Source organism: Phaeoacremonium minimum (genome assembly GCF_000392275.1).
Source record: "Phaeoacremonium minimum UCRPA7 unplaced genomic scaffold PA7_03_scaffold_132, whole genome shotgun sequence".
Lineage (NCBI taxonomy): Eukaryota > Fungi > Ascomycota > Sordariomycetes > Togniniales > Togniniaceae > Phaeoacremonium > Phaeoacremonium minimum.
In genome coordinates this window covers 63,559-76,317 of record NW_006921039.1, presented here as the reverse complement: position 1 = coordinate 76,317, position 12,759 = coordinate 63,559, and the positions used below count along the sequence as shown (strand labels likewise).

Below are 12,759 nucleotides of genomic sequence, written 5' to 3'. Positions count from 1 at the left end.
ATACACGGATGGATACACTTGATGAATTCATGCAACTTGGCGGCGACTTTGTGGCGACGGAGTCCAGCTACCAAGATTTACTCGTTTGGCCCGAGTATTCACTTGAGCTTGACATGTATCCCCAAAGTATGAGTTTATCTCGGGCAGACGTCGTCATGCCAGCGTTCACCGAGCTCAGCGACGTATCGTCGGGTTCTGAGCCAATGAGCAGCTCTTCATCAAGGGGATCTATTCACACGAGAGGCACCAGCATCCTTTCTACTGGCGACTTTGAGAGTCCGCTGAAATCTATTGACATGTCAATGACAGTCTCCAACGACAATTCCATACCTGAATTTGAGGTTGTCATTGCATCAGAAAACGCATGGCCTCTGGCGCGGTGCAACCCGCTCATGTATTCGGGCACCTGCCCGCGCACAGCAATTGTGCATCTTGAAGCTCTGGAGCAGAAATGCAAACAAGAGGGCACGTGGAACTCGCTTGAAAAGTTCATTGAGCAGTTCACCGGAGATGGAGTGGAGATGCCAACAGTTGTGCCACTTACGTCGAGGACACGTGACAAGATGCTCGCCATCACGCAGACATTCTTACACAAAGCCCTCGACATTCACAGAGCAAGTATCAGTGGGTATCCAAAGACTGGCTACGCTAGTCCCGGTGACTTCAGCTTCATTGTGTTGCCGCCATCCAATATCCTGGAGTACTTCCTTCGCAGCTATGTGCGGAGTCTTCAGGATTTCTACCCACTGGTCTTCGCAGGCTGCGTTGATCCGAATGAGATGTTGAGCAACAATCAAGCCTCGACGCTCCTCGTCTTGCTTATGATCGCGCAGGGCGCTGCCTCTGTGCCAACTGCGGAGGCGAGATATCTCTCTGCTGGCCTCACAGAAACTTGCCGCATCTCATTGTTTGACATTATTGAAAAAGATGTTGAACTGTCTGCTGATCCCATCGCTCTGCGGTGCGCCTTGCTATTCACATTGCTAGGCGCATGGAGCGGCGACAAGTGGCAAATGGACATTGCCATGGGCCAGCGCGGCATGTACCTTTCGGTAGGAATCTAAATCTGCGACCTTTAAGGCACGAATACTAATTGCGTCCTATAGATGCTGAAACATGCGGGGATGCTGGAGCCTCAACCGTCCATGATTCCCACCTTCAACAACACAACAAGCACAGAGCTTCAGTGGCGGTCATGGCTTCATCGGGAAGCACAGAACAGGTAAGTGCATCAACACAAGCCGTATATCTTCTAGGAATCGATGCTAACGCTCATGGTTCTTAGACTGGTTTACAACTGGGTCATGGTAGATCAAGAACTAAGCCTGTTTCATGACACTGCTCCCATGCTGTCTATAACGGAGCTTCAGTGCCCCTTACCAAGCCCAGAAATGCTATGGCTATCGCCCAATTCTGAGAGTTGGCTTTCATCCATTCGTTCCATTTATGGATTCACTGCGAATGTTAATCCTCAGCTTCTTTCGTCTCCCTCTCTTACCCCTTCACTGTATGAACTTTATCAAGACTTCCTTCACGATAATTTGTCCCGCCGACAAGGCACTCTCACCCCACAGCAACTGCGGCTGCTCTTGCACCCTCTTCAATCCCTTCTATATCACCTGCGGGAGATGTTATCATGCTTTTCTGACGTACTAGCTGCGCGTCGAAATACGTCAAGAACTGTCACGAAAGCATCCACTCTCCTCCGCTTAGAGGAAGTGCAAGTCCTCTTGCAGAAATGGTATGAGCTTTCTATGAGCTTCTACAAGGAGAACCCGAACTGCCCTGTCACGCGGTGCAATATGGTTCTATATCATCTCATTTCGCTCCATGCTGTTACCAACTTCCCAGAGATTGAGCGGCTTGCCCGTAGGGAGAACTTTGACGGCTCATACTGGGAGCTTTCTCTTCGGCACAAGCGTTGCATCTACCAACGCGAGGAGGCTGTATTTCATTGTGGACAGGTCTTCCGGCTTCTACGCCAAATGCCAGCAGACCGGCGACCAGCCTGGTGGAGCGCCGCGCTCTATCGCGCGACGCTGATCCTCTGGACCGACAGCATCAGCCGACTAGACCCCAATTTCCAAATACAGAAGCGCGAGGACCATAGTCCAGTGACCAGCAACGCCGTCGCCGTCGACCAGCTCACTCTTGAGGACCCCAGTGTCTACGCCTACCTCTGGCACAACAACGGCGTCGCAGTCCTCACGCGCATGGACGGCTCCACCGTAGACCTGGATAAGCCTACCGAGGTCTTGACTTTCGCCATCAAGACCCTCGACGAGGCAATCAGCACGCGCATAGGCGACGGCATCAAGCGTAAGCTGATGACCCTCGGCAGCAACTGGAGCGCGGACATCTTGGGTGCTGCCGCGGCGTGAGATGATGTCACTGAACGCGGGAATCCTTACTTGTACACACTTTCATACAACCATATTTCACGAACACGACAATTCACCCTGGCATTTACATGAAGGTCCTGACCTTGTAATGATGGATGGCGTTCTAAAATGAACGAGCTACACGGCCCTGGTTATGATACCGCGGATGGTCGCACGACTACGTAACGGAGTTTGGTATCTTTTCTTTCGTATTTGATTTCATCGGGTATAGGGATTGGAAATTCGGGATCCTAGGGTTGGCTCTCTGGGTACATGGTTCTCTTTCCTATCCTTTCCCAACTTCTGTACATAAGCAAAGCCTTAGCCATAACAGTCACGGCCATGGCGCCACTTGACCAAAATATTCATCTACGATTCTCTATCACTTTTCAGGATCTACTGTGGGCATCGTGAAATGATTGATCATTTTTCTTCGGTGTTCGGTCAATCTACACTCACCGGCGGACGCGCGCTTACGATCCTGCCGGCTACTCGATGAACAGTCAGCTTACCCGTCTTCGGGCCTTGCCCTGGCTTGCGCGTTTTCTCATCCACAGAGGCCCAGGAATCAGCCCATGGCCATGTAAGGTTCGGCACCGTTAGGGCTGACTGACGCCATCGTCTGCGACAGGGTCCAGAGAAGCTTCATCAGCCTGCCCGTCTTCGGAGACAAGCCCCCTCCTTGTCTCATCGAACGGGGGACACCACACCGCACGTCGTACACGCCTCTTCTTGCGCCCTGTCAGCCAGGGGCTGGTTTCTCAGCCCATTATGGCGCCTCTGGACGGCTTGATGATTCATGAGAGTGGTGAAGTGTCATGCTCCGGGTTGGGATGATCCCTGACTGCGCGGCCGAGACACGCGATGCCCGCCCGCCAGAAGGATGCGCTGCGTGAGGTAGGCTTTAGCCGTGTTTCTTGGCTCGGCATAAGCCCGAAAAGTCCTATGCTCCCCCATCTGAGTTGGGCATGTAGACGACGATTTGCTATGCGAAGTATGCGAGCCGTGTGTACGCCCTGGGTCGGAGGGAGCGGAAAAGTGCTCTAGACGGCATGCGCCTTTCCGTGGGGGTGCAGCAGCGGTCATTCTCCCCGCAGCCATCCCTCAGAATCCATGTCTTTTCATTTTCCCTGCCAGACCACCATGAAAGAGCTAACAGAGGTGTGTATCGAACGAAGGTTGCATTGGGGATAAGAGAGTTTCGGGGGTTGCCCGGACCCCCGCCGACCTTGCAAACGCCTTCGGCGAATCAGCGAGCGCGAATCACTCCTCCTTTTCCTCAATCAAGCAAGTGGAGAACCCCAAGCTATTTTAGTGTCAGGATCGCCCCAAAGATCCCTGAAGCAAGGTTAGAACGCTCGGGCCAAGCTTGGACTGGGCTGGAAAGGTGGTGGTGTTGATCAGTTGAAGAAAGAGGCTGTCCGATCAGCTGTTAATCGTTCACTGAGTGCGGTATTGCGAGAGTTGAGCGATGGCGAGAAACCACAATTCCCGGATCGTGAGTTTGCTGCGGTGAGGCTTCTGTCCCTGTCGCCACACCGGCAGCTTTTCTACTTCGATGACGTCTTCGTCCTGCTGGAAGAAGAAAATAGCCAGCCTTCCCCTCTTCCTCCCAACCCCGGCAAGGTAAGTAGACTTGGTAGAGTACATTTGCCGTTCCGCTCAACGTGTCCAGGGTTCGCAGACGCTCCATTGTCCCGAACCTTGTTGGTTCCTGCAGCAGCAATTGAGCCGTCGTCTGTACCGGGCAATTAGGTCGTCTCCAGGGAACAGGGGTTAGACCAGCCGTGGCCCGCGTGTTATTGCGATCTAGTATATTTTCTAATATGCTCTGCGCTATTGAGCATTGCTCTCAATAGGACCTGTGTTAATACTCTAAAGCGCCTGAAGAGCGTGCCGGTAGCAGAGGACTGATATACCCATGCCGCTGTCAACAATATAATCTATCTCAAAAGCTCGGCCGAAACAGGGACTTGTTGATGCTTGGCATGTTCCCAGAACTTGGTCGTATAGTGGCATGTGCCTGAGTTGGGAACAAATTAAATGAGGCCATTGGTAAACCTCTGTAAGCATCTCGCATACATGCTCTTGACGCCACCTACTTTGGCACGGGTCGTTCAGCGCCTGATCTGGATACAACCGACGACTTCGGCAAGAAGCGGCATGCGTTCGATGAATTGCTCGTCGTTTCTTTTCATGAATGGAAACTGGCTCGTCGGCAACACCTGCTCGAGAAGTGCATGCAATGAAACGGCTAGGATGAATCATCGGAGAATATCGTAAATTTAGATAGAATTCATTAAGCTCACGCGATACTTTATCTTTGATGCGATGCCATTATCTAGGCGAGAATGACAGGGATTATTGTACTGCTCGCATTGTGTCGCCCGAGGCCCTCCGGCTCCGAGATCTGAGATCCGTTCAATCAGCATAGGAAGGATTCGCTATGTTCTGGAGACCTTTGTCAACACAGATACACATTTTCAACAAAGGCTCTTCTAGTGGTCAATAGAGTGTCCACAAGATAAATGATTCCAGGACATTTCGGCGGGAGTGAGAAATCAAATTCGCAGTTACGCATGATGCGCCAAAGGGTTCTTCCAGCCTTCTCCGGGGCATCATACTTGAGTGTGCACAAACCTACTGTTCGGAATGTACCTCTTGCCGGTCATGTCGTGCACCTCAGTTGTGCAGGCTCATCCGGAAGGTCGGGACCGGCACGTACATTGACGAAGCACCTACATGATACGGATATCGTGCACTTTAGCAATATTGACCCATGGTACCGTGAGGGCTGCCCTGCACGTTTTACTCAGGGCTTGGTCATCATGCCGTTCGGCTGCTGGAGACAACAGGCTAAATAATGTTTGGTATCTCAACACTATTAAGCCCAAAAGAGAGCCTCAGGAGACTTCAGTCAAAGCTAATATCCAATACCTACAAAATAGTTTCGAGGCAGGGCATTAGTTGGGGTGATCGGCACAAGTGTCGGTTATCCTCCACGATGAGTGGTCATAGCGATATCTTGGCTGATTGAGCAACGGGACCTACTTCAATTACAGAGATTTAACTCATCACTCGGCAGTCCACGAAGATTCCCGTTGGGTGTTGCACGCGCATTGTAGCTGCTGTACCACTCAGGTAGAGTAGAAGCATGCTGGTCGGGATTGTATGAGTGATCTTCTGGAGAGCCAAAGTGGAAGTACCCCTCCACGAGCTTGCACTAACAATTCACTCAACATCCCAAACTCAGCTCAAATCTGTCCATGTGGTCCAAGATCGCAACTTCGTTTCACTTAAGACTTGATTGAAAACAAGCCTCTGCCTCAACAATTCGCTGTTCCTAAATGCACTGTAGATTCCTTATCGATCGATCAAGCCACGATCTTACAATCTCAACCGTTCTACCCGGCTAAGCCAGAACGAATGGCGAATAGAGAGTGCTGTGGCTTTCCCTGGCCAACCTTCTGCATTCTTCCCAACAGCGGTCGGAGGTCCGGTGGGGTTTAAACACCCTGACCAGTCACCCCTTTCCATCGTGTCCATGATGCTGGCAGGCTTTCTCGACCTGAGAAGGGAGCCTGCGTGTTCGCCAAAAGCTGCACTGGGCTGTGGCAGGGCGGCCACACAGCGCCCGCCGTGGCGGCCTTTCACTGCAGGCTCACATGCTCCAGACGCCTCCTGACAGCGCCCAGAGCCTGGGCATTGGGACTGTCTAAGACACTCACTCGTCGGCTTCACGAGCTGCCGCTTGATACAGGCGACGATCAGTGTACAGTCCTCGCCGTGGCAGTGGCCTCCAGTTGGAAGCCAGCCTGGCCTGCCTAAATGGATGCCGTACTCGTCCAGAATGGATGCACAGCATCTCGCCTGCCAGATTGCCTTCTGCATATCTTGTCAAGCCTCCAAGATAATTTTGTAAATTTGGACATATTTTCGCGTCTTCGCTCTTTGCTTTTCGGGCCTGCCAAACATAGTGTTGGCGGCCCTCCGAAAGGAGCGAGGAAGCGAAGGGGCTATTCACTCTATAGACTGAGGTCTAGCCAAGAAGCTGGTGGAATTCCTCTGATACAGTCCGTAGCCATCCTTGCTGCTACTGTCCGCGTCCCGGACATTTTCCCCAACTAAGACCAATACTATCCCTCGGACAGTATGGAATATGTCCGGTATATAAACCATATGTGCTTGGGGACGTCCATACCTTGATCGTATTTGAAGAAGCAGTAGACAACTAGCTCTTGAGACCTTCAATTCATTGCTTAAACTTTCTACAAGTGAATTAGGTTTATACAGTATTGCTTCGACATCAGACTTCTCAGTATGGCCCCCTCAGCTACACTTGACGTTGCACCATCGAATGATGTCGAGGCCACTACCTCCCCCCTTGTTGACGGGCCCGTGTCACCATACGACCCCGCCCGGCCACTAGCCGGCAAGGTCGCACTCATCACCGGATCTGGTCGTGGCATCGGCCGGGGCATTGCTATTGAGCTGGGACGGCGAGGCGCCAACGTCGTAGTCAACTACGGTAGCAGCAGCAAGGCCGCCGAAGAGGTCGTTGCCGAGCTGGCCAAGCTCGGCTCTAAGAGCATCGCCCTGCAGGCGGACATCAGCAACCCGGCCGCCGTCTCGGAGCTCTTCGAGAAGGCTGTCGAGCACTTCGGCCACCTTGACATTGTCGTCTCCAACAGCGGCATGGAGGTATGGTGCCCAGAAGTCGAGGTTACTCCTGAGCTGTTCGACAAGGTCTTCAACCTCAACTGCAGGGGCCAGTTCTTCGTCGCACAACAGGGCCTGAAGCACTGCAGCCGAGGCGGTCGGATCATCCTTACCTCTTCCATCGCCGCGTCCATCGGCGGTATTCCCAACCATGCTTTGTATGCTGGCTCCAAGGCTGCCGTTGAGGGTTTCACTCGCGCTTTCGCCGTCGATTGTGGCGAGAAGGGCATCACCGTCAACGCTATCGCTCCGGGTGGCGTCAAGACGGACATGTACGACGAGAACAGCTGGCACTACGTGCCCGGCGGCTATAAGGGAATGCCCATGGAGATCATCGATGCCGGCCTCGCCAAGATGTGCCCCCTGAAGCGCGTCGGCACACCCGCAGATATCGGAAAGGCCGTCTTCACGCTCTGCAGTGAAGAGGGCGAGTGGATCAACGGTACGTCTCTCTTTTCCTCCTTCTCCAACAAGATCCATCAGACTGACGGTGTAACTGCACAGGTCAAATCATCAAACTCACCGGTGGCAATGCTGTTTAGAGATATTCAACTACCCCTGGGGTTGCTTGCTTGGGACATGAGACATAAACAGTTGAACGCTGTGTAATATAGGCTATTTACCTTTTTTTCCAGGTACTGCCGTCGTATTTTGACGAACTATGCGAATGAAGAATTTATAGATCACAAGGCTCTGCTCGCCAATGTATATTTCGTCGTGATTTTCGCTTCCGTAGACATCGCCCCTGAATATACTCCTCCACAAGCAGCTGGGCTAGTAGCAAATGAAAGGTAGCAAGAGGAGTTGTTCACGTCGGATAGTGAGAACAGTGGAGTTTCAAGTTGCTGACAACTGCGGGCTAAATGTATTCGTAGTGCTGACCCGTTGGCTCGGCGTGGGATCCGCTGTGTTCGTCATCCATCTTGGACAGGCTCTCTGCTCAATCTTACATCATTTTTTGAGATATCGTCGGCCAATTTCGAACTGCGATAGCATTCCAGGTAACACTAAGAGGATTGTTGGTGGGTTTGCAGTACAATATGCTGTTGGAACACCCTTTGAATAGAAATCCAAAGACTCTAGAAAAGAGCCGTACTCCGTTGAACGGATTTCTGCCCATCTGACAAGAAGGCTCCGGAGAGAGCCAGTTAAAATGCCGCAAGGCATATCTGGTGAAGGGGGGTTAGTAGACTACATCCTTCATGGCCTACTCTGCCTAGCCATCACCATAAACATTGGTAGCCAAGTCGACAACATCCTGGATCTCTAGTTGTACAGACCTAACGATCATTCAATCAATCTGAATAGCATGAGTCGTTATCAAGCTAGAGTCAGCATTAGGGAGGGCTTGCTTTAGCATCGGGAGGCATTCTGCTCTCGGGACCGAGCCCCCCCTTTTCTCTCCTTGCCAGCCCGAAAAGCTTGAAAACACCGCGATGGCATCGATATCGCAGCCTGAGTCGAAAACTGTTGGTGGGGCTGTGAGACGCACGCTCCTCGCAGGCGATGTCGCAAAGCCTCTAGCATAGCTCGCAGCTTTCCACCGTGAGATCGTTGCTTACAGGAACCCTCTCACCCCTCATGAAGGCTTTGTGTCGCACCATGGAGAGTTCTGGCCAGTGAAGGTGGAGTACGCGCTTGGTGAAGACGGGAACCGGGTGTGCCATCTTCGTGGGCCCAATCGGGAACGAAACCTCTAAGCTCTAGCTATCATCTGACGTGAATTTGACGGCACACCCCCCTTTCGTGGCTCCCGCAGGTTGGATCTCGGGAGATCGGCCACGTCCGAGAGATAGACTTTGCGGCAACGGCTCCTAAGCCCTAAGCCACTCACCCATGAAGAAGCAGAGTTTTGACGAGTGTGGAGCCGAGTTGAGCCCCAAGTCATCGGCAAGCAAGATGTGAAAGTGCTTTTCTGATGCTTAAAATATGACTTTTGCTTCTGCTAATTGGCGCTTGAGGCGATGAGAGCCCTGTCGTGGCAGGTGAAGTGTGTAGTATATATAACGCATGTCAGATAGGAGAACAGCGCCGCAGTCTGACCATTGTCGAGATTTCCCAAGATGCTTGAGGGGGTGGACTGAAGAACATAGGGCTGAGGCGATGTGGTGAGGCGATGATAGAAATAGGGGCCTGCCAAACAAGGTAATGTTCCATATAGAAGGGGTCTAGAACCAAGGATCCATCCCTACGGAAGCAGCAAGTCAGCCAGCAGCACCCCAAACTCACATGACAGGTAAGCAAGCTCTTTGATTCAGGGGTGTCAGCAGCGGGTGGCTCCGCGGTGGTGTGCACGCTGCAAGTACGGGTAGGAGCACAGCACCTATTCAGTTGACAGATATTTCCTCATAAAGGGTTATTGGCTTACGCGGAATAAGCCTGCAACAGCTCAGGCGTGGGTGCTAAGCAAGAGGTCGATGTACACCTACTTCAACACTCCACACGCCCATGTGCAGTCAGCATCACGACATTGATACGGCCTCCTTCATTCGAATACCGTACCTGCCACGGATCAGGAACCCGCCACTTCCTGAGGCTGGCTGGTGCGGTCTTGTCAAAGATCACGAGACTTCGGACTTTGAAGATCTGCAGGCTGACCTCCTTTGCCAAAACTGCCGGACCGAAAGCAGGCATGAGAGTAAAAGCCCAACGTCGCACAGTTGGTGAGCTCTTAGCGACCACGTCGGGGGTGTGAGGGGTAAGACCGCGGCCGCATCATGCCGATCCCTTCGAACTACTCGAAGATGGGCAAATCAAGGTTTGAATAGGTGAGGGAGGCGAGACGAGACAGCGAAAGGAGATGACTGAGTACAAGAAAGGCGCGCCTTAGGACCACCTTACAAAGAGTATCGAAGCACGGCTTTTGGTAAGTCTAGGAGATGATGCATAGACAATATGGAATACTTTGACTGACTGCAAACAATGGCTGCAGCGATGGCCTCAAGAGGGCAGATCGACAGAGAACTCTCCGATACTATGAACGAGACCAAGCCATTGACATCCTCTAAGAATCAGGGCCAAGCAGCGCCACCAGACGAACATATAGTAATTATCAAAAAGTATTTCCAACTAAAGGAGAGCAGTAGGAAACGATGCCGTTATAATGTTCTCGTGGTCTGTAACCACAACTTACAATAAAATCTCGCCTCTGGGATGTAGACAAACCCTGGCTCCTTGTAGGCGTTAATCTTATCAGCTGGTACTCTCAGAAAGGATCCCCTTGCGAATGCTACTGCCCTTCAGGTTGTCAGCACCTCCACGTCACTGGGCAGATAGCATATATCGCAGAGACGAGTTCTAGGACCCCACCCTCCTGGACTCGCCTGCAGAGCGTAGGGCTGGCCCGGATGGTGACTACCATCTTTCCTTTGCAGTTCGAAATATTGGAAAAGGATGAATCTCTTTGGTCAGGTCATGTGTAACCATAAAAGCCTGGTGGATGCTGATTCGGGCAGCAGAGGAGCTCGGGACCGATCAGGTAGCGCGACCGAATTCTTGCGAGAGTGGCTAGAGTAACGACGATCAGGAGCATTGGGAGGTAAAATGATAAGTCTCCCGCAGACCAGACCACTTAGCAGCCAGCGTTGGATAAGACTATCGTCGAGTTTTGGTTCGGGAACGACATGCCTTAAATGGTGTCCTCGTGTTTGGACAAGGCAGATTATTGTGGTCACATCAAGGCACAAGCCGAGGACCCTACGTGCTTCAGAGGCGACGTCGTAGGTTTATTGACTTATTTCCAGTTGCGGATATAGAAAACCTGAAAAGATATTGCCAACTCCTAGGTGTTCCAATAATAGAGAATTGCGGTGGCTGAGATCGTACAAGCGGCCGTGACAGCTGTGAGAAGCCGGTGATGAGATAGATACTTGGGACCACCACCCAACGACCGACCAGGCTGAAATACGGAGTGATGGTTGGCTTATGGAATCAATAGCACTTTTAAGCAGCTCTTCTGCCACCGATGTTGTACAATGTGCCAGTGACAAGTGCCCGCTGCTCTGCAAGCCTCCCAACTCGGGCAAAGATAGATGCAGAGATACAGTACAAGAGAGAATAAGCCAAGGTGCTCGTGCTAAGCATGGGCTACTTACTGCGATTGTCTGGAAATGTGTGTAGGGCCATTGGGCATTGGCGCACGATAGGCCTGCAATCTAGGTTCCCAGGCACCTGTTCGTATTGTGTGATGATTGCAATTGGTGACCGTCCTGCTAACCTTCGGGCGAGGCTTTGGTGGCTGCTGCGCTGAACGTCTAGTGGGCAGCTGTGGTGCCTTCTCAGGAACTTGGCGCAGAAGATCAAGCCTCAGGGCGATTCAATTGAATTTCAGCGGCTGATAGCTAGTCACCTTGGTGGCGGATGACCGAGATTTACCAAATGCCGTATACCTTGGAGCACATAATACCTTCGTATCAGCAGGGAAGCTGGTGATGGCGTCATGATCAAGCTAGGTCATGCCAGGAGGCAGTAGACTTCAGCTTGAGAGAAGCATTGCCAGACCGGAGCTTGCACGCATTTAGGTACTGCTTCCGATGATTGCATCTACCCGTTGTTGTGACTAACTGCCGACGCCTAGGATTGATAGGCGGCCTTGGGAGAAGGAAGAGGCACAGGTAGCGGAAGGGCCAGTTTGGTCCTGCAAGGCTTACTCCAAAGCTGCGAGATTCTGTCATAGTGGAAAGACTGAAGGCCTAAGAAATTGGTCATCTGGGTCATCGAATGGTTCGGAAAGCGAACAGTACGAGATGCCCAGCCGCAAATGCGTTGACGTGTCTGAGGTAACAGAGGGCAGCAACCGAGCAGGGCTTCTTCGGGGCAGCATTCGCGCCGAAGTACCCTTTGACTAGGAAATTTCACCAAAATAACGTGTTGGGGCAAAGTGGCTGCCTGAGACTGGCAAGTCCAAGTCGTGTCGGCCGCTGGCGACTTTTCGGAAATCACAGGTGGGGTTGACTTTTGAAGCTCAATGATTTCATCCATTGTGAAGAGCAAACCTGATAATCTGGACATGGAAACTACTACACAAGCTGCTTATTTCCGGGGACACAAAAAGGACGAAGGGGTCTTTCAATGTTCTGCAAACGCGGAGCTGAAGGCCCTTGGAAGGAAAGGTGAAGAGTTAAGTGTTAACAAGTAGAAACCCGGGCAACTCTTCGCGAACGCGACGAAGCTCACAACGTCATCATGATGCTGTTGCTACCAATAGACGGAATGTTCTTTTACGAAGAGCTACTGAGACCCCTTCGGCAAAGCTGAAGCACGTCTCACACTCACCTTCAACCAGACCCGATGGTGGTGACTAAGAGAAGCGTCGAAATGGAGCAACGGTCGGCATTACAAGCTATCATATGCGTTGTGATATGCATATCAGGAGACGCCCATGCGGTGAGAATGCAGTAAGCAGCGCAGGAGAAACACACGACTACTCAACTTCCCGAAAGGCAGTAAAAAGTCCATCTGGTCTATCATGACATATCCGTACTCACGGCAGCCGGCAACTCGGCGACAGGACATCACACCAGATACCGCTGTGCCCAGGCTGTTTGATTGCTGGAAACGCCGTTGTGACGGCGGAACGCAAGTGCAACCCCAGGTTGGCAATCCATCTTGAGCATGGGGTGCGTAGCCGGTAAAGGGTCATCAGATAAGGTTCTCCGCT

The 12,759-nt window shown here is 51.9% G+C and overlaps 2 protein-coding genes across 2 annotated transcripts; both read left to right on the top strand.

Moving 5' to 3' along the window:
- Nucleotides 1–8: 8 nt before the first annotated feature.
- Nucleotides 9–2,381, top strand: UCRPA7_1776 (putative transcription factor cmr1 protein; the record flags this gene model as incomplete). Its single annotated transcript, XM_007914355.1, has 5 exons — nucleotides 9–126; nucleotides 310–1,052; nucleotides 1,107–1,222; nucleotides 1,286–1,307; nucleotides 1,770–2,381. 5 exons carry the CDS (start codon nucleotides 9–11, stop codon nucleotides 2,379–2,381), a joined length of 1,611 nt encoding a protein of 536 aa, XP_007912546.1.
- A 4,320-nt stretch (nucleotides 2,382–6,701) lies between these two features.
- On the top strand, nucleotides 6,702–7,709 carry UCRPA7_1775 (putative versicolorin reductase protein; the record flags this gene model as incomplete). Its single annotated transcript, XM_007914354.1, has 1 exon — nucleotides 6,702–7,709. One exon carries the CDS (start codon nucleotides 6,702–6,704, stop codon nucleotides 7,707–7,709), a length of 1,008 nt encoding a protein of 335 aa, XP_007912545.1.
- Nucleotides 7,710–12,759: the final 5,050 nt, after the last annotated feature.